The sequence below is a fragment of the Amphibalanus amphitrite genome, unplaced genomic scaffold (assembly GCF_019059575.1).
Source record: "Amphibalanus amphitrite isolate SeventyFive unplaced genomic scaffold, NRLGWU_Aamphi_draft 000341F_arrow, whole genome shotgun sequence".
Classification (NCBI taxonomy): domain Eukaryota; kingdom Metazoa; phylum Arthropoda; class Thecostraca; order Balanomorpha; family Balanidae; genus Amphibalanus; species Amphibalanus amphitrite.
In genome coordinates this window covers 479,511-506,157 of record NW_024881836.1, presented here as the reverse complement: position 1 = coordinate 506,157, position 26,647 = coordinate 479,511, and the positions used below count along the sequence as shown (strand labels likewise).

At 47.4% G+C, this 26,647-nt stretch overlaps 2 protein-coding genes across 13 annotated transcripts; both read right to left on the bottom strand.

Moving 5' to 3' along the window:
* Positions 1-1,113: 1,113 nt before the first annotated feature.
* LOC122389006 (methyltransferase-like protein 27) lies at positions 1,114-12,163 on the bottom strand. Its single transcript, XM_043380665.1, has 5 exons — positions 11,865-12,163; positions 6,964-7,104; positions 4,867-4,965; positions 3,206-3,338; positions 1,114-3,055 (listed from the first exon to the last, which is right to left on the bottom strand). The coding sequence occupies exons 1-5, from the start codon at positions 11,985-11,987 to the stop codon at positions 2,871-2,873; spliced, it is 681 nt and encodes a 226-aa protein (XP_043236600.1). The 5' UTR covers positions 11,988-12,163; the 3' UTR covers positions 1,114-2,870.
* Positions 12,164-12,798: 635 nt separating this feature from the next.
* On the bottom strand, positions 12,799-26,163 carry LOC122389003 (putative uncharacterized protein DDB_G0271606). Of its 12 annotated transcripts, none has more exons than XM_043380661.1 (10): positions 25,907-26,159; positions 23,513-23,555; positions 21,815-21,901; positions 21,300-21,450; positions 20,902-21,040; positions 20,462-20,552; positions 20,068-20,197; positions 14,500-14,653; positions 13,903-14,117; positions 12,799-13,662 (listed from the first exon to the last, which is right to left on the bottom strand). In XM_043380661.1, exons 3-10 carry the CDS (start codon positions 21,850-21,852, stop codon positions 13,261-13,263), a joined length of 1,320 nt encoding a protein of 439 aa, XP_043236596.1. In that variant the 5' UTR covers positions 21,853-21,901; positions 23,513-23,555; positions 25,907-26,159; the 3' UTR covers positions 12,799-13,260. The 12 variants fall into 12 exon arrangements, with proteins under 12 accessions (XP_043236596.1, XP_043236599.1, XP_043236590.1 ...); XM_043380664.1 differs by having other exon boundaries at positions 12,799-13,659; positions 25,907-26,147; XM_043380655.1 differs by having other exon boundaries at positions 20,462-20,555; positions 25,907-26,128.
* Between the last annotated feature and the right edge of the window lie 484 nt (positions 26,164-26,647).

The window sequence follows — 26,647 nt, the reverse complement described above, 5'->3', positions numbered from 1 at the left end:
GCGGTTTTTCGAGAATGAAAAAAAAAACAGTTTTTATAAGGAAAATTTATTTTAGACTGCTTAGCAGTGCATAGAGAATCGAGTTCCTAGCGTTTCTTGAAAATTGGAGAAACTTTTTTGGGGGTAGGTACTAGGTAGGTACCTACCTTTGCTTCCCGCAGCGTCTAAGACTTCTTTCTGGATCCACCGGTGTTACAGTAGCAACACACGAAATGGAAAGCACATGCACAAAAAAATCTTGTATTTGTATTGTATTTGTACCTATTGTATTTACATTTAAGAGCGATCCACATACAAAGTGCGTGGCGATGTCCCCGATCGAACTAGAGCGGAAAAAAATTGAAGACGTTTCCTGTAACGAGTGGAAGTCGATGACACCCAACTTTCAGGTCTTAGGTCATAGGTCGTCCTTCCAGGTCAAGCCAATGACCAAAAACTCGGGAAAATCGGGACCAACCATTGTTCAGGTCCCGAAGAGCCTCACTTTCAGAAGCTCTGCAGAGCTTCTGAAAGTGAGGCTCTTATTTCCTTTTACGGATAATTATGCGCTAGTATGCACTTCACCCTTCACCGTTGCCTTGCTTTCATGCAATGCCCTAATGCATAGGTATTGGCTCCGTGTTACCTATGTATTAGGGCATTGCATAGGTATTGGTGCCTCTTCTTGGCTCTCCTGACCTAACTTGACCTGATACCTATCGACTTTACCTCTACTTTTGTCAGCAGCTTGAAGCTGACGTTTTTGACGTCGAAATTTGCAAGCGCCTAAAAAATCGACCCTTCACGACATTAGGGGCTAGACCCAATTGTTTTATTTCGACCCAGCTTGAACCTGAAAAAAAAAAAATCAAGAGAGATGGGCTAAGAGGTGCTGAAAGTTTTACGCTCCTTATATCTCGGTATAAACGTTCGATAACTATCGCATATATTCGTCGGGGGGGGGGGGGGTCGCCACCGGGTCCAACAGGCCGCCACCGTTCCGCGGCGTCAAAGCAGGCCCTCCTTCCAGCGCCCGCTGTGTAATGGTCGGGGTCATTGAACCACCGCCCCGCAACATCCGTCCTTGTTATATTCTTTACTATCAGTACCTTACCTACTATCAGTATACATATGTTAAGAGTGAAAGCGTCTGTATTTGTAGCGTCAACCCAATGAAGCCGTGAGCAATAAACAACATGACATTGTAGCACCTTTTCCATGCGCAGTACACACCCACGTTGACCACAGCCATACATTGCAGTTATTTTCACATTGCACATAGGGCCATATAGTATTAAATGTGCCAGCATTCAAACGCGCGACACCGTCCGTTGTATATATTGAGGTGCATGGTCGGTTCGACAACACGGAGTCATGCGCCTTTATACGCTACATTTTCCACGCCTATAAAAATCCATTATATGTGGACAGGAACGAATGAATGCAATTCATATAAAATATTATATTCCTCATACCTAAACATATATATTGCCAGGTAAATGCAAATGTGATGTCTCCACAAGTCGGCTATACCTAATCCATTCGGATACAGCTGGAAGCTCCTTCTCGACACCAGCAGTTACATTACCTAGATTAGACGTCACCCAGCTGTTCTGATGTCGCGTGTTTACACATCCTGAATGTTGCAAGTGGTGCTCAAGTATACTCTGCAATTATATAACAGGATCAGATGATGCTCTGTTAACTGTTAAGTACTTACGTGTTGATAAGGAAATGCATAACATAAACAAAAATGCGCACTGACATAATTTGCATTAAGCTCGGTGCGTCCCCGTGTAATGCGCATTGATTTTGCTGGTGCACGAGCATATTTGATGGATAATTGATTCACATTGGCAGCATTAAATGATTACGGAGCGAGCGAAGCGAGCGTAGTCTTTCCTTAGATTACGGAAATTTCTGAGTATGAGCGGCCGGCCGGCCGGCCGGCCGTGCGGACGCTTTTGCGACGCTTATATCTCAGCAACCACTTGACCGATTGGCGATTTACACGGGGTAATTTTTGTAGGGTAGCTTCATTCCTTCTTCCAAGTATTGGACTATTCCCGATGCATGTGGGTGACCCCTTATGCACGTGCCACGCGCAAAACGAAGAGGTGTCAGTTTTGTAATTGTTGCAATATCTCGGTAACTACTTGGCCGATTGCGCTGAAAGTTGGCATGTAGGTAGGCACCCACTAGGCACTCCATCCATCCATGTGCCAGAGTTGGGGTGCTGCTGCACGTGCGCACGTGCAGGGGTCGTTTCCAGATCTCGAGAACGGCTGGACCGATGGCGCTCAAATTTGGTACACGGTTAGGAACCAGTTAGTAGGGTGCCGTGCACAAGTCAGTTGGGACCCATTCTGCACGTGCGCACGTGCAGGGTGCCGCTTCCAGATCTCGAGAACGGCTAGGCCGATTGTGCTCAAATTTGGCACATCGCTAGAGACCGGTTAGCAGGGTGCCGTGCACAAGTCAGTTGAAGGTACCCCCTCGAAATTTCGCACGTGCAAGGCTCACCCTCTCGCTCGCTCCGTTAGTCGCCCCAAAAGGCGCTATACTGGTTAGATACTGTCCCATTTCAAGGTTGATTTACATACAGCTCTTTACAGGCACACAGGCAAAGATGATTTCCTTCATCCCTTCAGCTCACGTTTTCTGTTAGATGCAGGTGATGCCATATTTTAGACGTTCGTCCACAATTTCTGGAAGATGCATCTGGTGCCGTGTTTTAGACGCTCGTTCACAGTTCTGGCATGATTTACCTATGCGTCGCCCTATTTCAAACACTCGTTCACAGCTTCTGGTAGATGTACGTGATACCCAATCTGAGGCGCTTATTCACATCTTCTGGTAAATGTACTTGCTGCCCTTTGTGAGACACCCATTCACAGTTTCTGGTAGATGTAGGTGATGCCCTGTTTGACGCCCTGGAAGTAGCGGTCGGTGACGTAGCGGTCGACGCGACGCCACAGTCCGCGCTGCTCCAGTCGGTCCATGTGGGGTTCTAGCTGGTGGAACTCTGTCACCGTCACCAGGTACTCGAAACGCAGCGAGTTGATGACGTAGCCGCCTGCAGGGGAGCCGTACATACTGTCAGCGGGCTCACACGCATCTATTCTAAACCAAATCAACCATTTTAAATAATTTAAGTTAAATTCGATATAAATATATTCTGTCTTGAGTACGACAAAAGCCGCTGGCAGATCTGTCTAAATCTCACCCGGCTTGCATATGCGAATCGCCTCATCCAGGGCAGTCAGCGGAAGATGTCCTTTGACGAAGCCAGCGGAAATTGTCACAGCGTCATAAGTGTTTTCCTTTATGTCCAACGGCTTAGATTCATCCACGATCTCCTAAAACGGAACAATATTGACGCGTCAGTGCTCGCACGTGCAGACTTAGCTGATCCGTTCGCCGAAAATTCCCCCGCTCGTGTTGTTGAATGGCTGCATGTTCGCTGTAATGTCGACAGTCGTTGAGATTGTGACGCTTGGCCCTCGAACGACAAGCATGCAGTAACGAATGATATCGCTGATTGGTTGACATAGGTGACTCAGGTCACACAGCTGACCCAGGTCATATAGATGACTGACGGGCAGTTGGCACTCGTGGCACTCACAACTGACCGTTTACCTATTTACTGCGTTCCGGCGCAGCTCGGCGCGGCAGGGCTCCGCTCCCCGCGCACCAATAGCCACATTTCACTGCCGCTGTGGACATACGAGGCGCACACTGTGGAGAACCGAGCGCACACTGTGGAGTGTAGACATATACGGAACGCACACTGTGGAGTCAGGAGTGTAGACATATACGGAGCGCACAGTGTGGAGCACGGAACGCATGTGGATTGAAGTGGACAGTGTGGACACAGAACACGCACAGTGGAGTGTGGACATATGTCCACATACTTCGTATGTGGACCTACTTCGTATGTACGAAGTACAATCCATCATGCATGGTAGGAGCCGCAGCTTACAGGGTCCTGGGTCATAAATTATTTTTTCTCTCCTTTCTCTCTCTCTCTCTCTCTCTCTCTCTCTCACTCTCTCTCTCTCTCTCTCTCTCTCTCTCTCTCTCTCTATCTCTCTCTCTCCCTCCCTCTCTCTCTCTCTCTATCTCTATATATCTCTCTCTATCTCTCTCCCTCTCTCTCTTTCTCTCTTCCTTTCTCAATCTCTGTCTGTTTTCCTCTCTTCGATTATTGATTTAATGTTGGAAATGAGGCAATCACCTTTTATTAATATTTTAAATCACCTTCAGCTATCGAGCTAACAGTACTATCCTCAATTACAAAGCGTCACTTGTCTCCAATAAGGCATTGACATAAAGAGATAAAGAGCGCATTTCGACGGTTAAATTAACCATCGATCAAAATAAATTGCCATTTTAGGTATAATTTATTAGAATGATATTTAATTTAATGATTGGATTGGATGAATCCGGGATGAAATAAAGGCGTCTCTCATGACACATTACACTGCGAAAGGTAAACTAAATGCATCGAATTCAACGTTTTCATGTCTTCATTAGAGCATCTATACATTGTGCATGTTTATATAAATGTACTAACGAGATTCAGGCCGGTTCAGGAGTCGGGACAGTAGCGGATGGAAGCTCTGACGATGCCTCAAGCCGTTCCTGAAATAGGTCGTGTCACCCCAAGGTTAGGTATTTAGCTCCCTAAAGCATTGAGCATCAGCACGTTAATATATAAGGCGCAGTAAAAAAAACATCACTACAGTTCGACTTCCTGGAATTGCATTTATAGGTATAACCTGTTTTGTATAACCTTCCCTATCTTTGAAGAATATTTTACACCTAACTAGCATACGCTATTGACATACGTGTGCTCGCTTTTCCCTCGTTGAATGTGTGACTTACATTGAAGATGTGCCGGTAGACGCCCCGGGACCGGGCTATACGGGCCATCTGATTGGAGGCGTCCAAACCGTCAATGTGGCGCACGCCAGCATCGTGGAGCTGTCCAAAGACAGGGGGTGACGTCAGAAATGACACAGGTGATACATGTGTCAGACATGGCACGAGTGGCATGTGTTTCAGAAATGACACGTAATGTTAGAACTTAGAAGGTAGACTCACGGACCAAAAATAATTCAACTTCAGACCAAAGCGGTGTGGTGTTCACTCGTAACCACCGTGACCATCAAGCTAAACACCTGACTATGGCCAAGTACATTCTAAAAACGGCCCAAACGTAAACTGTTTTCATGCATGCCAACAGCGGTCTGCTCCCGTAACATGAACCACAGCTATGCCCGAGGGTACTGACACGACCATTACCCTATGTTTTTACAATCAGCCTTCAATGCTACAATAAACAGTCCGGGATCAATACGGTCTGCTTCAGGGGCGTTATACGACGCGCTGCTGTCATCGGTGACGAGAACCGAACCGGGTTGTCGCCAGTTGGTGGTGGTCGGGGGTTCGTCAATGGGCCCGCAGTCGCTAACCCAGTGCTGGAAAATTACCGGCCGGGAGGGCTGAGTAGGTCATTGCCTGAACTGCTGACAGCAGTTACAAATTCTTAGACTTCTGAAATGTATGTTTTCTTATCTATTGTTGATGTTATAGCGTGCCTGCCTTAATAGTGCTTCGGTAGAGGCTAGTACATGGCTTGTAAATACCATGTCCTATTACTCTAATAATGCGGTTTTTGATGCTACAATTGCATACAGGCTGCCAACAACAGGCTGTAACAAAAAGGTGCTTAATGGGTCATGCGACTTTCAGGAATGTAAACTTGATCAATATATTTTCCTTTTGGAAATCTTTAGACGGATGAGTGAAACCTATTGGCTTCTTACATAGGTCTACTAATCACACGATTCTTTTTTAACCGCTGCATAGGAAGTGAACAATTATCTTCGGACATCCAGGTTCCCTGTCCCGCTGCCCGCCGAAGAACTGCGTTATCTGTCTCACTGTCGGCCGAGGAACCTTATCATCGCCTTCACCTGTCCCGCTATCCGCCGGGGAACCGTCTTCACCTACCTGTCAAATTGTCCGCAGAGGAATCGTGTTACTTGTCTTTACCTGTCCCATCCTCCGCCGAGGAACCGTCTTACCGTTTTCACCTGTTCCACTGTCCGCTGAGGAACCGTGTTACCGTCTTCACCTGCCCCGCTGTTCATCGAGGAACCGTCCTTATCTACCTGTCAAATTGTCCGCCGAAAAATCGTGTTACCGTCTTTACCTGTCCCACTGTCCGCCGAGGACCCGTCTTAGCGTTTTCACCTGTCCCACTGTTCACCGAGGAACCGTATTAATTATTACCGTCTTCACTTGTCCCGCTGTCCTCCGAAGGACCGTGTTGCCGTCTTCACCCATCCCACTGTTCATCGAGGAACCATCTTCACCTGTCCCATTGTCCGTCGAGGAACCATGCTGCCGTCTTCATTTGTCCTACTGTCTGCCGAGGAACCGTCTTCACCTGTCGATCTGACCGCTGAAGAACCGTCTATCCTGTCGATCTGACCGCTGAGGAACTGTTATCAACTGTCGAGCTGAACGAATAAGAAGCCGTTCTCATCGTGTTCCTTATCGATCTGAAGGAGTGAGGAAGGGACCGTCCCTATCCTTTCACCATCGATCTGACCGACAAAAGGGGTAAGGATTCGTCCATCGTGCCGTGGCTGAACTGAAAGGAGCTTTGCCTTGCTCACCGTGACCACCAAAAGCGCCCCAAGACCAAAGCGTGACCACTCTTACCTGTTGTAGGTCCCTGGAGCTCATCCAATAATAACGGAGCCTCTCGATACCAGTTAATACCAGTTTGCACCGGAGCTGCACAGCTCGCCTTACCAGTTTTTACTGGTTTGCAGCGCTGTCAACAATGCTGTGTTTATCGAGCTGCTAAGTCGTGCCCTTCCCGCGGCCTCCCCAACTGCGGATAAGAGTGCACACACACTCGGTACGCCAGAACTCTGTGCTGGTGCGCTAGACCCGTCGCCCACTGACCCTTTGTCCGACGAGGCCGGTGCCCGAGGCGAGATCCATGACCTGCAGCTGATCGCGGGCGACGACGCCGTCGGCAGGATACAGATGAAGCACGGCCTCTGCCACCAGCCGCGGCGCGTCGAAGTCGTTACTGACGAAATACTGAAACGAGCGCGTCGAAGTCGTTATATGACAAATCATCTACTGAAAGTTGAAACGGACACGGTACACACTACTTACACAGTTGTCAGCAGTCAGACAGGCATGTCTTGATGTTCCGCGCCACGCCGGGGGAGTCCTGCACCATAGCAGCTTTTCTACGCCAAGAGCATGGTGGTTACACGTACAATCATAAGGTGCCCTGACACTTGCACGACTTTTGGTCACGATTTTGTCGTGGCAAGCCGTGCCATTTTCGTGCACGAACTGGGATGGCTCCCGCACTGTTCACGACTAGTGCACGACCAGTTCACGACGATTTCACGAATGATTCACGAATGCGTGCCCATCAGTGTCCACATTGGCACAAACTGGTACGACGAGTTCACGCATACTTTCCGCATAGTTTGCGCATAGTTTACGCACTTTACGCATTGGCACGACAAGTTTGCGCAATTTGTGCCGACTTAGGCATGCCATATAAAAATGGGACCTCCCATTCACTAATGTAAGGCTGTAAGCTCCGTGTCCTGGTAAGACCCATCGTGACCTCCAGTGACACAAATGTCCTGACCGTGCCTAATGTGACCAGTTTGACCTGGACTGACCTATCGTGACCTTGGCTGACCTCTGCGACCTGGCGTGACCCATCGTGACCTCATGGTGACCTCTGTGACCTAACCTGACACCGTGTGACCTAATTTGACTTCTGTGACCTAACATGAGCCCGTGTGACCTAGTTTGACCTCTTTGACCTGAAATGACCCGTTAAATACATTTTCGGTCATTACTTCCCATCTAGGCGTCCAATCGACTCGGGAAAAACACCAAACAATCCCAAATTTCGCGCTGCGAAGCAAGCCGAGATCCACACATTGGCACCGGCTGGTATGTATGTACGACGAGTTCACGAATACTTTTCGCATAGTTTGCGCATAGTTTACGCACTTCCCGCACCGTCCCGACGAGTTCACGACGAGTTCACGAACAGTTTGCGCATAGTTCACGATCCGGTTGCGAAATTTTGTCGTGACCAAAACTTTGAACATTTCAAAGTTTTTGCCCCGGCGTGGCACGAAGTCACGACGAGTTAACGCACACTTCACGTCAGTTCACAACTAGTTTGCGCACGGGCACGATTCGATTCGTGCCAATGCGTGCCACAAAATCGTGCAAGTGTCAGGGCCCCTATAGATTCATAGAGTTGCCCCTCTTTACTTCTGCGACAATATCGTCGCAACGCGAAGAGATAGAGAGACGAAACTTTGCACACATCTTATTGAATACCTAGCCGAGGTTGTGGCCAAATTTGGTGTCGATCCAATTCGAAATGACGTCACAGTGACGTCAGAAGTCAAATTATAGATTTATAGATCTGCGACTCTTAGTTTCCTCACGATATATCCGATATATCAGACTGAATATAAAGGACGGATTATTGGTCAGGAACTAGTTGGAAGTGTACTTAGATGTGTTAGGATGACAGCAGGTGACTGTCTATGTAGTTCATTTACAGTTGAGTTTCATGCTCAGCGACGTCAGAAACGGTCCATATCGGAAAACGACAAAACTTTATGACGTCACTGTGACGTGATCTTAAAAGCTACAACCACCAAACTTTCCTCAAACATTGCCTGGGTATTCATTTGAAGCTGTGCCAAGTTTCACGTTCGTAGCTTATCAGGTTTCGGAGATATTTTACAAAACGTAAAGGGGGGCAACTTTATGCCCCCCCCCCAGGCGGCTCGAGAGCCACGACATTATACCTTTGGCATCATCGTGTTCCTCTCAGTGGCGCGGGAACCGGGGGGGCTAGGGGGGGCTGAGCCCCCCCAGCTTTTCGGCTAGGGGGGCTCGTAATGTAGGGGAAAGTGGGTGTATTGCGCCCTCCGAACCAATTGCGCCCGCCCACATTCCCACGAATTCAATGGCATGTTAAGTATTTTGTTTTCGAAAACATTATTTTCACCACTGGTAAGTTCCTTTTATGGCCCAAGCTCTCCGATGAAGCCAATCAGCAAGGCTCATTACGCCATCAAAGATATTACGGCGTTTTCTTAACTTTTTTGCAGCATTTTGAACCGTTGGCTATAAAAATAGGCGATACATGTGTGATTTTGAGAGTGATATTTGGAAAGAAAAATCTTCTTTTCATTATATTTCACTGAAACAGTAAACATCCTTCAGCATCTTTATCGTAACTTCTACGCTTTTATTAAAAAGTACCTCAATTTTAATTGCGCCCATGGCAATTGCGCCAGGGGGGCGCAAATAGAATAATGGTGTAGCTATTGTATCACGACAGTATGAATGCACCATTAACTGATTGCAATAAAGAAGGAGTTTTATGTCAGACAGGGGAGCAACCCGCCATCGTCAGTCCAAAACTTATTTCTCTCATCGAACTTATAATGTAGCTGCCATTTGGGCTATGAACTTGCGGTGTAATTGACAAAATACGGCATTTTTAACATGGACACAGGCGTGAGAGGTGACAGCTATGATACATAGTAAAAACTGATGTCAAAAAAGTTGTAGAAGCAATAAAAAATATTAATTTTGAGAGAAACGATTGAAAATATAACCGTCTAGGCGAATACGTTCATATATATCTAGTCGGCTACATCAAACGTTTTTGTTCCACTTCACAAGCATACCTACCGGACACAAGTCAAGTTAATTACCTGCGCAAAAAAAAACATCGCAATTTATATCTACATTTATTATGTATCGAGCTTGATTCACATAATACATGTTCAAGTAAGCCACAATGGCATAGAATGCCGGAGTGTATGCATTCCGTCTCCTTTGCTTAGCCATGTTAAAGGAGGGCGCAATTGGATTCTAATTGCGCCATCCCCCTGGCGCAATTTACAGCAGTTGTTGGTAAATGCGCCCTTTTGCATGTTTCTGAAAAGCAGCTGTCAGAAGCAAACGAAACATTCTTAATTGATCGGGAGGCTCTTAAATCGTAGCCAATGAGTTCCTCTTTAACATGGTTACCAGTGCATGCTTACATCTCCAGTGGTTTTCTTACAATTAGCGTTTTTCCTTAAGGTGGCGCAATTCACCCTCCTTCCCCTATTTGAGCCCCCCAGCTGGAGGAATCGAAATCGGAAATCTACCAACATAATATCATAGATTCATACATAGGCGTGGGAACCGGGGGAGGGGGCAGTGGGGGAAGCTTGCCCCCACAACTCTGCGGCCGTGGGGGCGGTGCCCCACAACGTTTCATGAGGCCAGGAACCGTTGGGCAGCTTGTCCTCCCCAAATTAGGGGTTGTGGGTCACAAAGGAAGAAAGCATGTAAGTGAAAAATCCACCTATTTCACTGGCTCGGCAACTGATTTGGCAGATTAAAACCTTTACTCCAGGTTGCCAAAACGGTAGTTTCTTCACTCAGCTGAGACGGAATACCTCAGTTTTTGAAAAATTTTTCGTTTTTTTTTGTTGTTGGAAAGGCCAATGTCTGAAAAATAAGTGGCCTAAAACCGGTGAGAAAACTAGATTTGGGGGTACCCTAGGTTGATTTCTATTATGGTTCAGCCCCCCCAGTCTGGAGGAAGTTCCCGCGCCACTGGTTCCTCTCGTCGAGACACGTCGATTTTTTTACCTTGAAAGGTCATTTTGAAATGCTGACCTCAGGTCAAGGTCATGACCTGACCGGAAAGGGTCATGCTGCATATCAGTCGATTCGTATCGTCGAGCTGAATACATCTGACGTGTTTTCACCTCTAACACGTCTCTATCAAAAGTTATAGTCAAAAACTGCTGGTGACCGTTCATGACCTGAGATGACCTCAGGGCTCAGGGAGACACAGAGGAATCACAGGTGCATTTTTCCGATTCAGTGTGTCATATTTACCTATGAACCGATGTTTGAGAGCGTTTTACGACATTCGTCCAAAAGAGGTGCATTTCGATTTTCGCCCTGTGTATTTTGAGTCCTTCCATGCAAAGCAACTGCATCTAGCTTAGAAGCTGAGCTCTTGAAAGCGATTGCCGTAGTTAAATGTTTTGAGTCAAAATTATCCAAACATGACGACTGACGTCATTCTGACGTCATTTACGGCCGACCTATGGTAACTACGAAATTTGTATTTGGATGCAAGGTGTCAAATTAATGCAGCCGAAGGGCACTGTCATTTTCATCTTAATACGCCCAGCGGTTTAGAAGATAAGTGCAGAAAAAACGAGAGGGAGGCTCTGTAGAGCCCCCCAGTCGTACGCGGCGTCGGGGATGTGAATGACGAACATGATAACATAAAATATGTCGTTTTCTAAAATGAACGGATTTTACTGTTGCTGATATTGATGGGAGATTTCGATTAGAGTTAGATTCTACACAATGTGCTCATGTATAGAAAGAGCGAATGGTGGTGCCAAACACTCAGCACTTTAGGCTGTTTTTGCAGCCAAACGGCGGCGCGTGCCGTGCGGGTTGCCTACCTCACAGTGACAGAGCTAGCGGAGTTTCTGCAGCCGCAGTCCCGCTGCATAGTTTTCCGTGAGGGACAAAATCATAGGTGATTAGCTCCCGCCCTCAGTGGTACGGGGTTTCATTTTAGGTGCCTGAACTGATATTATTTCTCGCTGAGCTTATCAACAACATCGAATGCATGATATCATTCAGCGGTTGCAGAAAGAACCAATGTTCCCGAATCCCGTCGGAGGTCAATAAATCAACCCACTTGATTGTATTATTAGCAAAGCTGCCTCACATGCCTAATAAGTCCCGTGTGTAGCCGCTCAGAGACTCACCTGTTCGTATGTGTCGGCGGTCTGGTCGTACTGCTGCAGCACCTCCTCGAAGCTGCCGCAGTGGATCAGCTGGTGGACCAGCTCCTTCTCTCCAGCCACCTCCTGCGCGCCGCTGGTCGACATCTCGAGCTCCTCGGGTCAGGTCGGGGAGGCGCTGAACCGGACCGGGGACTGCCGACGGCTCGAGTGGTGCGCGGGGGCACGCCCGGTCCCGTTTGTACCCGGCTGACCGGGGGTGGGGGCGGGAGGACACGAGGCGCCCGGATGACGGCGCATCTGGGCCACACCAGCCAGCCGACTCTGGTGGTCTGGTGTGGCCGGTTATAAAGCTGACCGTGAGGTGGGTGTGGGGTGCAGAGCCACTTACTAATAAACAAGGCAGTGTGGCTATTTAAATCTTGTGGAATGTTACAAGCAGTACATAATAAAAAATTCTTTTGTTTTGTTTTGTAATTATGAGCATAATTTGTAAATTATCGAGAGCTAGATTTCATAGAACAAACCTTGAATCTGTGAATTGATGTTTTTGAGCAGAGTTTTGGAAAGGTCAACGAGCGAAAAAATTTCCAGTAAGCACCGGTGTAGGGCATGACTTTGACCCTTGCAAGTTGCAATGTCGACTCCCTCCATTACCGCAAACCATCCAATTCGAGAACCTCATGTACCTAAAGAGTTCCACGAAGCGACTCGAAACCAGGCTCTTTCTCAATCTCACCACTGCACCGGGTGCCTACTGCTACTACTATATGTACATAAAGTGGCGGATTAGGTGCCTTCAAACGGAAGAAATGCTTAGGTACGATGCAATATAAATCCACTTAAAAAACTTTGTGGTATAAATGAAACACCAGTGGCTTTCACTCGCTAGCGTCGTTCCGTATGTGAGACCTGTCAGACAATGGTTTGTGTCGTCACCTTCCGCATACCACCTGCAGCACAACCAGTGGATTTATTTTGCCACTTCACAAACGATATGTTACGAAGCCACATCGTCAACAAAAAGGCATCTGCCCAAAACAAAACAATGGCTCTGTCAACAAACACTGAAAAGAACCTTAGAAGCCAGCAGCAAAGAACGCTAGAGGGTGGGGTCGCCGCGCGGGAGTTCGAGGAAAGCAGGGGTCGCAGGGGTCTCAGAGCAGGGTATGACGAAACAGCACTGCACTCAGCATAACGGCAGGGGTCGTGGGGGATGCGTTGATGAATTAGCACTACGCTCAGCACGGTTGACGCCTGACGACATCTCGGGGAACTGGGTGGTCTACCCTGGCGGGAAAGTGGGACCTGGCTCGACCGTCTAACTATGACGGACAGCATCATTCATCCCACATTTGTCTCCTAAGTCCTACCTCGAGATGGTCGCCCAACGCCGTAAAACCGGTCCGCGTATAGTGACTTAGTGAGTTTGTTCAGTGACGTTTGTCGCTGCAGAATTCTTATCTCCATTATTCTGTGCTTCTTCGTCACCTTCCAGCTGCTGACCCGTTTCGTCCGGTGTCTGCTGTTGCTGCTCTTGGTTTTCAAGCTGTTTCGTCTGCTTTTCCTGTTCTTGTCCCTGCTGTTGATCCTGCTCTTGTTGCTCGTGCTGCTGTATATCCATTTTCTCCTCGACCGCCGATCCCTGCGCGGTGACCTGACCGCTCTCCGAGGTCACGCTGCTCTGCGAGGTCACGCTGACCTCTGACGTCACGCTGACCTCAGAGCGGGTCATCTGGGAGGTCCGAGCTCGGGAGCGTCGCTCCCTCTCTGCCCAGTCCCACTCGGCCGTCCACTCGTTCTCCGAACGCTCCCGGACCTGCTGGGACGACAGTCGCTCAGATAAGTTCATGCATCGTGAAATTATAAAAAAAAAACTGTGGAACAATGGAAAAACCACCAGCCACTGCATGCTTTCTTAAAATTGGCCTAGAATTTCCCGTTCGCATTTGCACAGGGCTAATAAGTACGAGGGCATCATAGATGACTCTTTTCACGTCGTGATGGTCATGGCATACCTATTACCTACAATCTACATAAACGTAACACGCAAAATGTTCACCTGAATTTCCGTTTCTTTGATCTCCACTTGTTTTCCGGGATCCTGCATGGGGAAGCTGGGAGCGCTGGACTGCGGCGGCTGCTCCTCAGGCGGCTCCGGCTCCGGCTCCGGCTCCGGAGTCGATGGGGGCTCGGTGGGCTCTGCCCAGTCAGTTGGCTCCAGGGCGGGCAGCTCGGCGGACTGGTGCCGGCGGCGAGCCGCAGCAGGCGACCCATCTGAAAAAAACGAACCATCCAGTCGGTACAGTTGAATCGCGTCAAAAAGATAAGCCTTGTGTTAAATTTGTCGTCAAAATGGAGCCGGTGGCGTGTATTGTTACGTGAAAGCTCAATTTACATATAGCGACACGGCATTATAGCGGCATTAAAGATATAGCGGCACGGCATTACACACACCTACAGTGTCGTTTCGATGCTGAAAATTCAAGTAAACCTTTCAGGGTCGCTCCATATGTGGCATGGATATGACAGCTCAATTAATTTTAGCCAAACTTCAGCAAATATCCCATCACAAAGAAAATCCGTACGCGTCTATAGCTCCTAGTAAGTACTGTGTCTTGATCTGTGCAGTGCGCATCCAGCCCTGCGAGCTCGTTACCTGGCGTGTGCCGCGTCTCGGGCTCGGAGCAGCGGCGGCTCGGAGGGCCCTGCGCCTGGTGGCGGTGCTCAGCCTCGCGCTCCCACACCTGAAGCATCAGCTGACGGCGGGCGGTGCGGCGGGCCTCCTCGGCCTCGGCATCCTCAGCGGCCTCCTGGCCGGGGTCAGAGGTCAGCCATGGGTTAGGGGTCAGCATCCTCAGCCGCCTCCTGGGCGGGGTCAGAGGTCAGCCGTGGGTTAGGGGTCAGCATCCTTAGCCGCATCCTGGCCGGGGTCAGAGGTCAGCCAGGGCACGGGGGTCAGCCCGGGGTCAGCGGGTCGAACAGCGGCCGTTAGAGGATATTTGTTTGGTTGGCATGAAGGCAAGGTCGTTTGGATTAAAGAGGTGATGTGTGCGCCATGAATTGATGAGGGTCTGAAAGATATCGCGGCTGACCTACTATGCGTTTCAGACCCTGTGGAACAATCCTTTTCGGCTATTTCTCGTTGTATATGCGTTTGATTTTAACCAAACTTTGGCATTGGTAGTTTGAGATCCCTACCTAATTTTTATCAATATGGTCTATTAACGAAAAATGAAAAATAAAGGCACTTGTCATTGACTGATAATGTTAAGGTCGTCAGAGCCCTGCTTAGAGGCTGACACAGGCTGGACGCTGTCTCCCCTCTGATTGGTCGAGACGCACTAGCACACTGCGGCTTGGCTCCGCCCACTTGCGGTCCAGCCTCGGGTCATGTCGGCGGCAGTCGCAGTCCGGCCGGCCGGCGTGCGGGCCGCGCACGCAGCGCAGCGGAGTGGAGCACTTGTTTGCATGTCATGAACTTTTAATAAGTTGTTCTACGACAAATAAGGACGGAGGAAGAAAGAGAAAGGAAAAGGAGACAAAGTGACAATGAGACGAACGGTAAACGTTGGCTAGTGGACAACAAACAATATGCATATAGCCGCTAGAGCAGAGACAGGAGACAAAGACGATAGACCAGAGACAAGTGACGAAGATAGAGATTAGGCTATAGACGAGAGACAATATACTATAAACGTATAGACGAGAGACTGACAAGGGAGAGTGAAGGACGGGAGATCATGAACTCTCGATATTGCATATCTACATTTTCAGATTGAGTCATCCTATATTTTTCCCTGTTTTATTGTTTTTCGGGCCTAAGATCCAGGGGCGCCGCCACGGATTTTTGACTGGGGGGGACGGACTGACCGACTGAAAACCCAAAAGTAGACATTCTTACCGTGGCTTTTTCGGTCGGATGCATTCAACGTTTAAAGCAAATATGCCACTTTTAACATAGGGTTTTGAACTGAAGTAACAGTTTTGTAGCTTGAGCTGAGACGAGAACAAATCAGGAGCTTTTATGGCCCAACGATCACCCTAGCCAAATATATCGGTATCGATTTTAGGTTTGAAGACTGAAGTCATTCCCATTTCCCATAGATAACACTTTGTCATTCTCTTACCGAGGAATCCATTCCCTTACGGAAAAATGTTAGCCAATCAGCATTCAGCTGGTTTGAACTACGTACTATGCTTGGTCAACGCGTAATCAGCTTCCGCTGCAATATAGGTAAGTAGCCTCTACGAAAGATGGAAAATAGTGATGTAAAAATAAATAAAAAATCCTTTTGCAAATATTCATTATTTCCTGACCATTTTAAGCTTAAAAGCTCATAAAACTGTGGCGGCAAAACAACTGGTTTGAGGAAAGTAGTTTAGGTTATGTATTTCCTTAAAGTAATGGCTATAGACCGCATTCCCACCGAGTATCTACCTATATACACATCTGATGTCCGAATCAGTTTGACACGGCAAAGCCTCGTGTTCTATCACGGTATAATTGCTGATGTATGCCACTAATATGATCGATAACGCATATTGCATAGGTAATGCATATTGCATACCCGCGTGGGGGAGGGGGCGTTGTATAGTCACAAATCTCTCTTTTTGGTTTGTGCACGAATCGGCGCGACGCCGCGAAAATTGGCAAAAAACACTAGGCAAAAACACTAGGCTAAAAACACTGGTCGGGTTCATCCCAAGTGGCTCACTGGGGTGGCTGCCCCGACCAATGTCTCCCACTAATTCTTTCATACTTGCGGCTCTGAAATGGTCTCATTGGACCGAAGGGCCTAATCAAATTTCGAGTAGGATAACAACCAGTAAAAGGCCTTTTGGGGCGACCAACGGAGCGAGCGAGAGGGTGGGGTGGGCCTTGCACGTGCGAAATTGCGAGGGGATACCTCTAACTAACTTGTGCACTGCACCCTTCTAACTGGTCCCTCACGATGTGCCAAATTTGAGCGCAATCAGCCTAGCCGTTCTCGAGATCTATAAGCGGCACCCTGCACGTGCGCACGTGCAAAATGGGTCCCAACTAGAGATGTCAATCGGATACCAACTTTTTGGTATACCGATACCAAACCGATACCAACTTGGTATTTGGTATTTTAATCCTTAAGTGTTTGGTATTTTGTTGGTATCATGAACCCTCCCTAATGTATAAAAGGCTAAGAAATCGGTAAAAAGTTGGTATTTCCCTCATGTTCCCAAGTTGGTTTGGTTTCGGTATTTCCCCGCGGTTTTGGTAGGCATTTGGTTTGGTTTCGGTATTCCGATTTTCCGTAATTGACATCACTAGTCCCAACTGACTTTTGCACGGCACCCTACTAACCGGTCCCTAACCATGTATCAGATTTCAGCACAATCGGTTCAGCCGTTCTCGAGATCTGGAATCGACCCTTGCATGTGCGCACGTGCAGCAGCACCCCAATTGTGGCACATGGATATGCATTGCCTAGTGGGTATACCTACCTACATGCCAACTTTCAGCGCAATCGGCCCAGTAGTTGCCGAGATATTGAAATTGTTACAAAACTGACACCTCTTCGTTTTTCACGTGGCACGTGCATATGGGGTCACTCACATGCATCGGGAATAGTCCGATGCTCGTTAGAAGGAATGAATCTAGTGCCACCCTACAAAAATTATCGCATGTAAATCGGTGAAGTGGTTGCTGAGATATAAGCCTAGCAAAAGCGTGACCACGGCATACTCAGAAATTTCCGTTAACCTACGAAAGACTACGCTCGCTTCGCTCGCTCCGTAATGAGTTTGGGGGGGACGTCCCCCTTCCATTCTGAGAGTGGGGGGGACGCGTCCCCCCCGTCCCCCCCGGTGGCGGCGCCCATGCTAAGATCTATCAACAACATTCTGAAAGCATTGTGGAAATGTCATAGAAAGATTTACCTATTATTTTCACCCCCCCCAAAAAAAAAATATTCTTTTAAACAAAAAAAAAAAAACGAAATAGGGGAGAGCGGGGAGAGTTGTATCATGTCCAAGTTGTATCAGGGCGAATTGTGCCAAACTTATCCGATGGATGGCGCTCGCGACACGACCAGCCGACGAGGTTTTCTGGGCGCCATCTTTCCCTGTTCTGTCTTGTGGCTGAGTGGACGCGTCTCGAGGTGAGAGCCGATTTTATGTTTTTTTAATGTCATTCTAAAAAAATAAGTTGCAAGAAAATGTGTGTTCTGGGCATTTAGATGTGCACGAATTTGAAAGATCTCCGTAGCGGTGGTGAGGGTAGGTTCTAAGGCTGCGTGAGCCAAAACGGATTTCTCCAGCTGTCCGCTGTTTTTTTTAGCACGAGGATGTTTTTTCCAAGATGGCGGCTAGGTACATGTTGTATCAGAGCCGGGTGGGGTATGTTGTAACATGTATGTATGTATGTATGTATGTATGTATGGGTATGTTGCTTTTGATCGCGAAAGCTAAGCCCTGACTCGCGTTTGTAGGTAGCAAGTCAATGCTCGTTCCATTTCGGCACAATGTGTTGACTTCTTTGCTCTTAACGGGCCACTTTTGCGTCTAGTCTGTTGATGTTTCGTTCGGATTGCATTGACCTAAGTTTGGTCTAATAAAGTGAAGCCTTTGAGCGTACCTATACATTGTATTAACCCCATTTAATGTTGTTGTTATGTTCAAAACCAGTAGCAAGCACACTCCCTAAAACGTGAAATAGTGATACAAATTACCCCACCATGTGATACAACTCACCCAAGCCATGGGGCAAGTTGTATCAAAAACATTGTTCTATTCGGGAGACCGTAGAAGAAAAACCGGTAGAGGTAGCGGAAAAGTTACTTTGCACAAAAAAGCAGAAGAATCAAGGAAGGGGATGGTATGGAAATAATGAGTTTATCACGGATAGTTACGAGGTTATGGGTCTCGGAGTAAAAAATGATACAACCCACCCCACTCTCCCCTACCTACAAGTATCTATGTGGATATCTTCAATCAAATAAGGCCGTTGAATGCAAACACAGTCCGGTGAATTCTGTCCCGTTACTCCTTAAATGTACAATAGCCTGTAGGAAAACGGCTGCGGAGAGGCTCGCTATAAATTATTGAAAATAAGATTAGGTATTTTAAGTCTGCATAGGGAATAACATTCTGTAGCTAGGAGTGCTAATTGTTTTATACATACACCGTCGCGATCTGCATTGAATTCTTCATCCTTATTCTCTCCGCGCGAGATACGACATTTGCAATATTCACGCAATGATGCCTGCGTTAGCGTGTGTCTCGTTCCAGTCCGTCAGAGCTCCGCACCGCTCTGACCCCGAGCGGCGAATGACCGGTCCCGGTGTCGCGGCACAGTGGGTGGAGCTTAGCTGCAGCGCAACAGCTGACGCTGCAACGCCATGCTAGCCTCTACCACGGTGCAGAGTTTTCCGATCAATTTTTACCATTACAAGTCAACGACAAGTGCCTTTCATTTTGACATTTTGTTAAAAGACCATATTAGTAAAAATTAGGTAGGCCCTTGAAACACATTGTGTCAAAGTTTGGTTGAAATCAAGCGTATAGGTAACGAGAAAGGGCCAAAAAGGACTGTTCCAGAGGGTCTGAAATGCGTAGTAGTTGGGTGTCATTCAACCGTATAATAAATTTTCCATTCTTCCATTCTTCCAGCATTCCATTTCTACATTTTCCCTGCTAACTGCATGTCAAAAGACATACAGTTTTTTGTACGGTTAGATAGCTTGCCTTTCAACCCCTCAGATGAATCGCCAATCCTTTTTAGGAAACGCTTCCTATAACCCGACAACCATTCTACGAAAATGCAAGGACGACATCAAACTAGATATCGTCATAATGTGTTTCACTTCCTATAACAGTTATTCGAGACGTGTAAACATGTAAATGTTATGCCACGTGTGCCAAACGGGCACAAAGTGCAAAGTAATGCAGGAAGTGCTGAGACTAGCAGCTATTTTTGTGTACACAAAAGCAAATCGTAAGCATTGACCATCTGCATTTGTCCGCCAAACAAATAACTGCTCAGGCGACCCCTTTGGCCCTCTGCAGATCATGGCGGGCTGCTTCCTCCGTTTATAGAGTCAACTACACCGTGTACATACATACAGTGTGGTGGAGGGAGGGGCTTCAAATGTTTGTAGAGCTAGCTGTAGGTATACTGAAGGGGCGAGCTGCTTATACCGTTTGTAGGATGTTCTGTAGACTGTACATACTGTGTGGGGCGGGCTCCCACCGTTTGTAGGGCGCGCTGCACGAGCAGCTCCTCTGAAGCGGACAGCTGCAGCTGGGAGCGAGCTGTCGGCGACAGCAGCGCCGACTGGCGGCGGAGCAGAGACAGAAGCCTCCGCCACCGACTGCCCGACCTGCCAACCGACCGCAGCGTGTCAACACGCGGCGCATAGCCTCTACACGGGACTGACACTCTAGGACCAAAGCTCCTCCGTGTAACTCTTCAGTGCGTAGCGCTAAAAGCGTTTAGATTAAAAACGAGAGGCAAAAAAGATGGAGGGGTTGCCTTGCGTTCAGCAAGACTAGCCAGCAATCGATCGTTGTCAAGTAGGTAATGCAAAACTGACCGGATCCAGCAAAAAGTAATCGCAAAATACGACTTATATAGATGTTCTTACTTGAGCTGTGAATCAAGCCACTTATTGACTTCAGCGTCGGCATTATCCTTATCTTCCGTCTCGTCCGCAACCGGGACATCTCGCGGAATCGCTGCTGTAATAATGCGGATCACTCTTCACACATATAGATTGCATTTACGTCCTACCATTAAATAATAAATGATGATATGTTTCGGGTTTGTTGAGTTTGCAAAGTTGTAAGTTGCAACGAGATCGAAATTAAGGATTATTACCTATGCTTGGTTATCACAAAGCGACGTGTACTTCCTAATGTTTTAGCAATGATGAATGTACAATTTCGTTAAATTATTCGCTAGAAGAGCCAATTAATTGCAACTTGAAAACAGGAATAAAGCAATAAAAAGGCACATACGATTCGTAAGCGAGTGAACACTTCTGGACACTATTGGTCAACTATTGGACAATGGACGTCATCCGACCTCTCACGGATCCAGAAGTCGCTCTCGGAGGATCGTTCGTCAGTTCCGGTAAAATTGGCCGCCGTCCGACTGTCGGAGTGACGTCATCCTCGTCGCAGGTGTCATAGAGTAGGTGCTGGACGAGCCGCTCGTGTCGTCGCTAAGAAAACGTTTTTTTTTAGTAAGAAAAAAGACGTTTTATGAGGACATCGTGAAATTAGAAGTCTCTAGCATAGCAGAGTAGGATTTGGTGAACCTAGCTTTTAATATTATACTTAAGTACTCATACATACATACATATTTGCATTAGGAACCCTTAGTTGATTTAGAATCAACTTGATTAGGAGCAATTAGGAACCATAGTTGAACGTAGGTAATACATAAGGAGACGTTTGTGCAACTGCTGCGTTTATCCCCACCTTTGCGGCCCGGAGTCTGTCGGTGCGCGCTGCCGTCTCCGCCGAGCGCTGGCCGATCCGCTGCACGGCGCTCAGGATCCGCGCGTTCCGCCGTGACCGCCATAGCGGCTCGGCAGGGTCACCGATCGGTGGGCCGTGCTCCGCGGCTGTCCTGGGACGCAGACAGGCGCGGAGTAGGCTCAGAGGAAAGGAGAGTATCGACAAGCAGAGGCGGCACGGTTCGCTCTCCGCCGTAACGCACGCGTTCAGTGTGGAGATGCTGTGCCGCACGACAGTGGTGCGCTGCGGCACAGTCTACCCTCGTAGGTGACAGGCGTGGAACGGTGTATTCGGCTTTCACCGTTTATATGTAAGCCCCGCGCTGCGAAGCAAAACTAACGTATCAACTTGCAATGCAGTTGTGACTATGCAGCAAGTAAGTGAATGCATAAGCACTTACCCAGGTACGCAGATTGTCATAACAAATAAGCACCACGCGACCGGTTAGCCATCAACAGTCATGATCCCATACTTACTGAGTCGAGTAGTCATATGAATGGTCGAGCATCGTCATTGCTGTTCTTCTTCTTCTTCGATCTATTATCTTTCACGAACTGCCATACCTGGCAAACACAGAACAGAAGGCCAAAAGCCGATGCCTAAATTCATTCACAAACAATGTGCTATTTTACTTTGAATCAAACGATTAACACTAGAAACTAGGAATATCATGGAGCGTCTTTTGTTTGCTTTGCTTCATCTAAGCATAATTAATCGCTGAAACATTTTTACCCGAGGCTCCCTATTGGCTATTGCAAGCTAAGCCCAACCACATTTGCAAGTTAGCAATCACCCGCCCGTTTTGAGCACACAATTGGTAGGTCCGACCACGCCCACCGCGTTAGCTGGGTGGGCCCTCACAGTCGTCAGTCACTCACCTGTTTCATGCAGTCGTGTCGCAGACTGACCCGGTCCGCCGCCGACGGCCTACCCTGCGTCCTTACCATTGCCATGGCAACGGATGCCCCCCCCCCGGCCCCTGCAGGTGACCGACCGCGCCCCGTCGGCCGACCGGCCCAGTCCGCACACCAGTATTGACAATGCACGGGCGACACGGCGAGGCCCGAGGTTCACATTGATTAGGCTGACCCAACTCTGACGTTGCCTCAAATTAAACGACTACGCGGCCTAAATATTTCACATATCAGTTTTCGAAAGAGAAAAGAAAGTCATCATTTTAACGCAGTGTTTTTCTTGCAATGTTGAATTATATCTGATCCTTTAATGATTTAATGTGTATACTATTTACTGAATCGCAGCGATACTGATCAGGTCTGTATGCATACTAGACAGTGCCGTGGAGATGTCTATTAGCCCCAATCCCGCCCTGACCATTAATCTGACTGTTGCTTCTATTCATTAAGGCATGTATTTAAATTTAATACATGTTTGCACATCATCCTTTTTCTGATTTAGGTATCCATTATGATTTAGGTATTTAGGTTCGGTGCCTTATTCTATGCCACGTTACAATTTACGATGGGTATTCAGCAGTACTTAACGCCTATAATCGCTCAAATATCATTTTAGGGCTGCATTACTAGGTATACGTTTACATCATCGCTTGTCGTTTTTTATCGTTCATTACCTTGTTTTGTTTTCTTTATCTTGATATGTATTTGCGTGTTTTATTCGAGTGTAGGTATGTGTGCGCGTTTTGTATGTGTCGTTATAGGTACTAGACGCCATATCCATTGCTTTTGATACCTATTGTGACACCGTCTTTTGGTGGGCAAACGCCTGTTGACAGTCTAGTGATAAAAATACACATACAAATTCGCATACATCGTGACTTTTTACTTATGAAGATGAATATGAGATGAAGAACAGGGGAAGTTAAGCGATGATTAGGTAAAAAACGGCGAAAGAAAAATATGAGACTGAGTATGCAGGACCACGAGTGCTGCTGCTGCCCAGTTGGCGGCTTCAAGATCGTCCGTGGTCATCGAAACTTGGTCTATGGGTAGGAAACTTGGTCTTGGTCTATAATCGATTTCAATCAAGATAGGCGATTTTATTGGTCATTTCGATTACGGTGACCTGACCTCAGGTGACCTCAGTGACCTTGACAGGTCAACTTTATGTTCTTGCCTATTGCTAGTTATTGGTGAGGTGAAATTGCGTCCGGCGAATCGGCAATTAGCTTTTTTGTCTCGATTGGCCCAGTAGCTTACCTTCCCACTAATTTGCTGAGTCGAGTCCTCAGTCATATGATGGCTGAAAAGGCAAAAACGTCAGTTTTTGTTTGTTTGTTTTGTTGGGTTAGGCCCTTTCGGTCCAATGAGACCATTTCAGAGCCGGAAGGATGATAGGATATGGGGGGAGACATTGGTCTGGGCAGGCACCCTAGTGAGTCGCCGGGGCTGAGCCCGTCCAGAGGACAGGCCACCCAGCCCCAAGGCACTCACTGCACCCGGCTACGGGGTGCGCTCCCTCGGGAGCAGCGGTGCCGCTCCAAGGGAGCATCCCGCATGAGATAAAGTTACCTGTCCAGCCCGGAGGGGGGTTGCGGCGTGGAGGAGAAGGATTTCAGTTTCCTGAGGATAGAAGCATGGAACGGTGAAAAAAAACGTCAGATTTACCTCTCAATGTTACTGAGGTCACCTGAGGTCACCATGTTGCAAACGGTAGATTAACCCTCGCCCGCACATGCCATTTTCCCATCCTAGAACGCACATGGGGGGGGGGTGTGGTTGCCACCCCCCGCGCCATTTCGTTCCTGTTGGAGATAGAGCTTAGCGGTAAAGACCAAAAAGATTCTTTGGGAAGAGACGAATCCAATGATACCCAGTTTTACCTTCTCAGGTCAGTCATTGACCTTCCAGGTCAGGTCAAACTAAAAAATGTTGCTGTTTTGGGTCACCGTTGGATATCAAGTGTGCTGCTTATCAAATACCGATGACGTTGCTGTTTTCTGGTGCCAAGCCAGCTAGAACCTCTTTGTCACACTACCCGACCAGAATTTTGCTGCTGAGGTCATTTCAGGTCAAGTTAGGTCAAGGTCAATTATATGTGTTTGTATGTCTGTGTGTGTCTGTGTGTTTACTGATGTGTGCACCGATTGTTTTTGGGTCCATATTACATGAAATCATGATCTGAGAAGCTTTTACCAAAAATGCAGTCAAAAAACTTCAAAAAGTAAATTCAGCTTGCCTAAAACGCAATTATCTTAGATGACCTAGGTTGACCTTGACCCTGACCAGTGGCGCGGGAACTTCTTCCAGACTGGGGGGGCTGAACCATAATAGAAATCAACCTAGAGTACCCCCAAATCTAGTTTTCTCACCGGTTTTAGGCCACTTATTTTTCAGACCTTGGCCTTTTTAAGAACAACAAAAAAAAAAAAAACACGAAAATATTTTCAAAAAGTGAGGTATTCCGTCTCAGCTGAGTGAAGAAATTACCGTTTTGGCAACCTGGAGTGAAGGTTTTAATCTGCCAAATGAGTTGCCGAGCCAGTGAAATAAGTAAATTTTTCACTTACATGCTTTCTTCCTTTGCGACCCACAACCCCTAATTTGGGGAGGACAAGCTGCCCAACGGTTCCTGGCCTCATGAAACGTTGTGGGGCACCGCCCCCACGGCCGCAGAGTTGTGGAGGCAAGCTTCCCCCACTGCCCCCTCCCCCAGTTCCCGCGCCTATGTATGAATCTATGAAATTATGTTGGTAGATTTCCGATTTCGATTCCTCCAGCTGGGGGGGGGGGGGGGCTCAAATACATTACGAGCCCCCCCAGCCGAAAAGCTGGGGGGGGGGGGGGGCTCAGCCCCCGCTAGCCCCCCCCGGTTCCCGCGCCACTGACCCTGACCTTGACCCCTGTACATCGTCGAACAACATGTTCCATGATAGGTGGGAGGTAAGACTGGCAAAAAAGGCCGAAATCAGGGTGTCAAAAGCTCATAAGGCCCATGGCAAACGCAATATGTTGAGAATTGGCCATTTGGGTCATGACATGACCTGAAAAACAAGGTCATATCTCCGAAACCAAAAATCACAGAAACTTGAAATTTTCAGTGGACATCAAGAAAGGATAGAGGAGCAGCTATACGAAAAATCAGCCTTCTAGCTCTAAAAATGTTGAGTGCAGAGCAGAAAGACTACCTGGGGGGGGGGGGTGGCAACCACCACCCCCATGTGCGGGCGAGGGTTAATACTTGGCGCTGTTCGGTCGCCGTTGGCGTTTTTCATAAGCACGCTACCAGCTTGCCGAATGCTTGCGTTTTCAGCTTTTCATTGGCTTTTCACTCAGGGAATTTGGGGCAAATGTCTCCATCACAGCGCCCGAAATCGATGAATATTTGTCGTTTTTCTAGAACAGACAGAAATGATGACTAAACTTTTATTGGGAAAAGTTCGCCCTATAAGTTAATTGCACCACAGTGCCGACTCAAAGCGTAAGGAATCGAAATCTGAAGAGTTTTTATCGTTATCTCTCGTTATTGTTAAAATAACTGACACTGAAAGCGCTTTAGATTCAAATGGTATTTTTTTCGTCTCGATCGGCGTGGTAATTGCTGGGCTAACGGATGGCCGCAAGGTGGCGGTCAAATCGAATAGTGTCGCTCACCTTTTCCGTACTGCCTGTTTGACGAACGTCACTTTGGAAGACAACTATCCCGCAGCTGATTCATTTATTTCTTGTTGAAAAAAGACGCTAGCAGCTGATGAGGTTTCACGAGCAGGATAATGCCCTATTTTGATTGCTTCTTCATGAAACGGTAAGGTACTGGCAGCAGCTGGGCAGCAGGCTATGAACATTGACTTTTACTTTTCACTACCCTCGCACAGGATAAAGAGTCTCGCCCAGCAAGGCCATCTATAGAAGGTACAGTCACTCCCCCGCCGACCAATCAGAGACAGATCCTGAGTGACGTCATCCCTGATGCTCGCAAGGGGTACTCCATTCCTTTGCAACGTAAAAATGACTAATTTCATTTGAAGATTATTGATGGCAATCTCCACATACCGCTCAACCGTTGATGTCAATAGAAAGCCCAACTAATTTTCTAGCGACAAAAAAGAGCAGCAATATGCTAAGAAATGGCCGGTTTTGAAGATATAGACGATTTAAGAACCCTCTGCAGCAGCAGGAAAGCAACGTAAAAATGCATCGAGCTTATATTTTTACTATGAATAAATCATTTTTCAGTAAGTTTTTAAATATGTTACAGATTTAAGTTACAACTTTATTACAATATTTTCATTATTTGAAACTTAATTTAAAAAAAAAATATTTTCAAAAACACTAGCTGTTGGCAAGTAGCTTGGCAGCGATTGTGGCGCACCACGCCATTAATTGTCCTGAGAC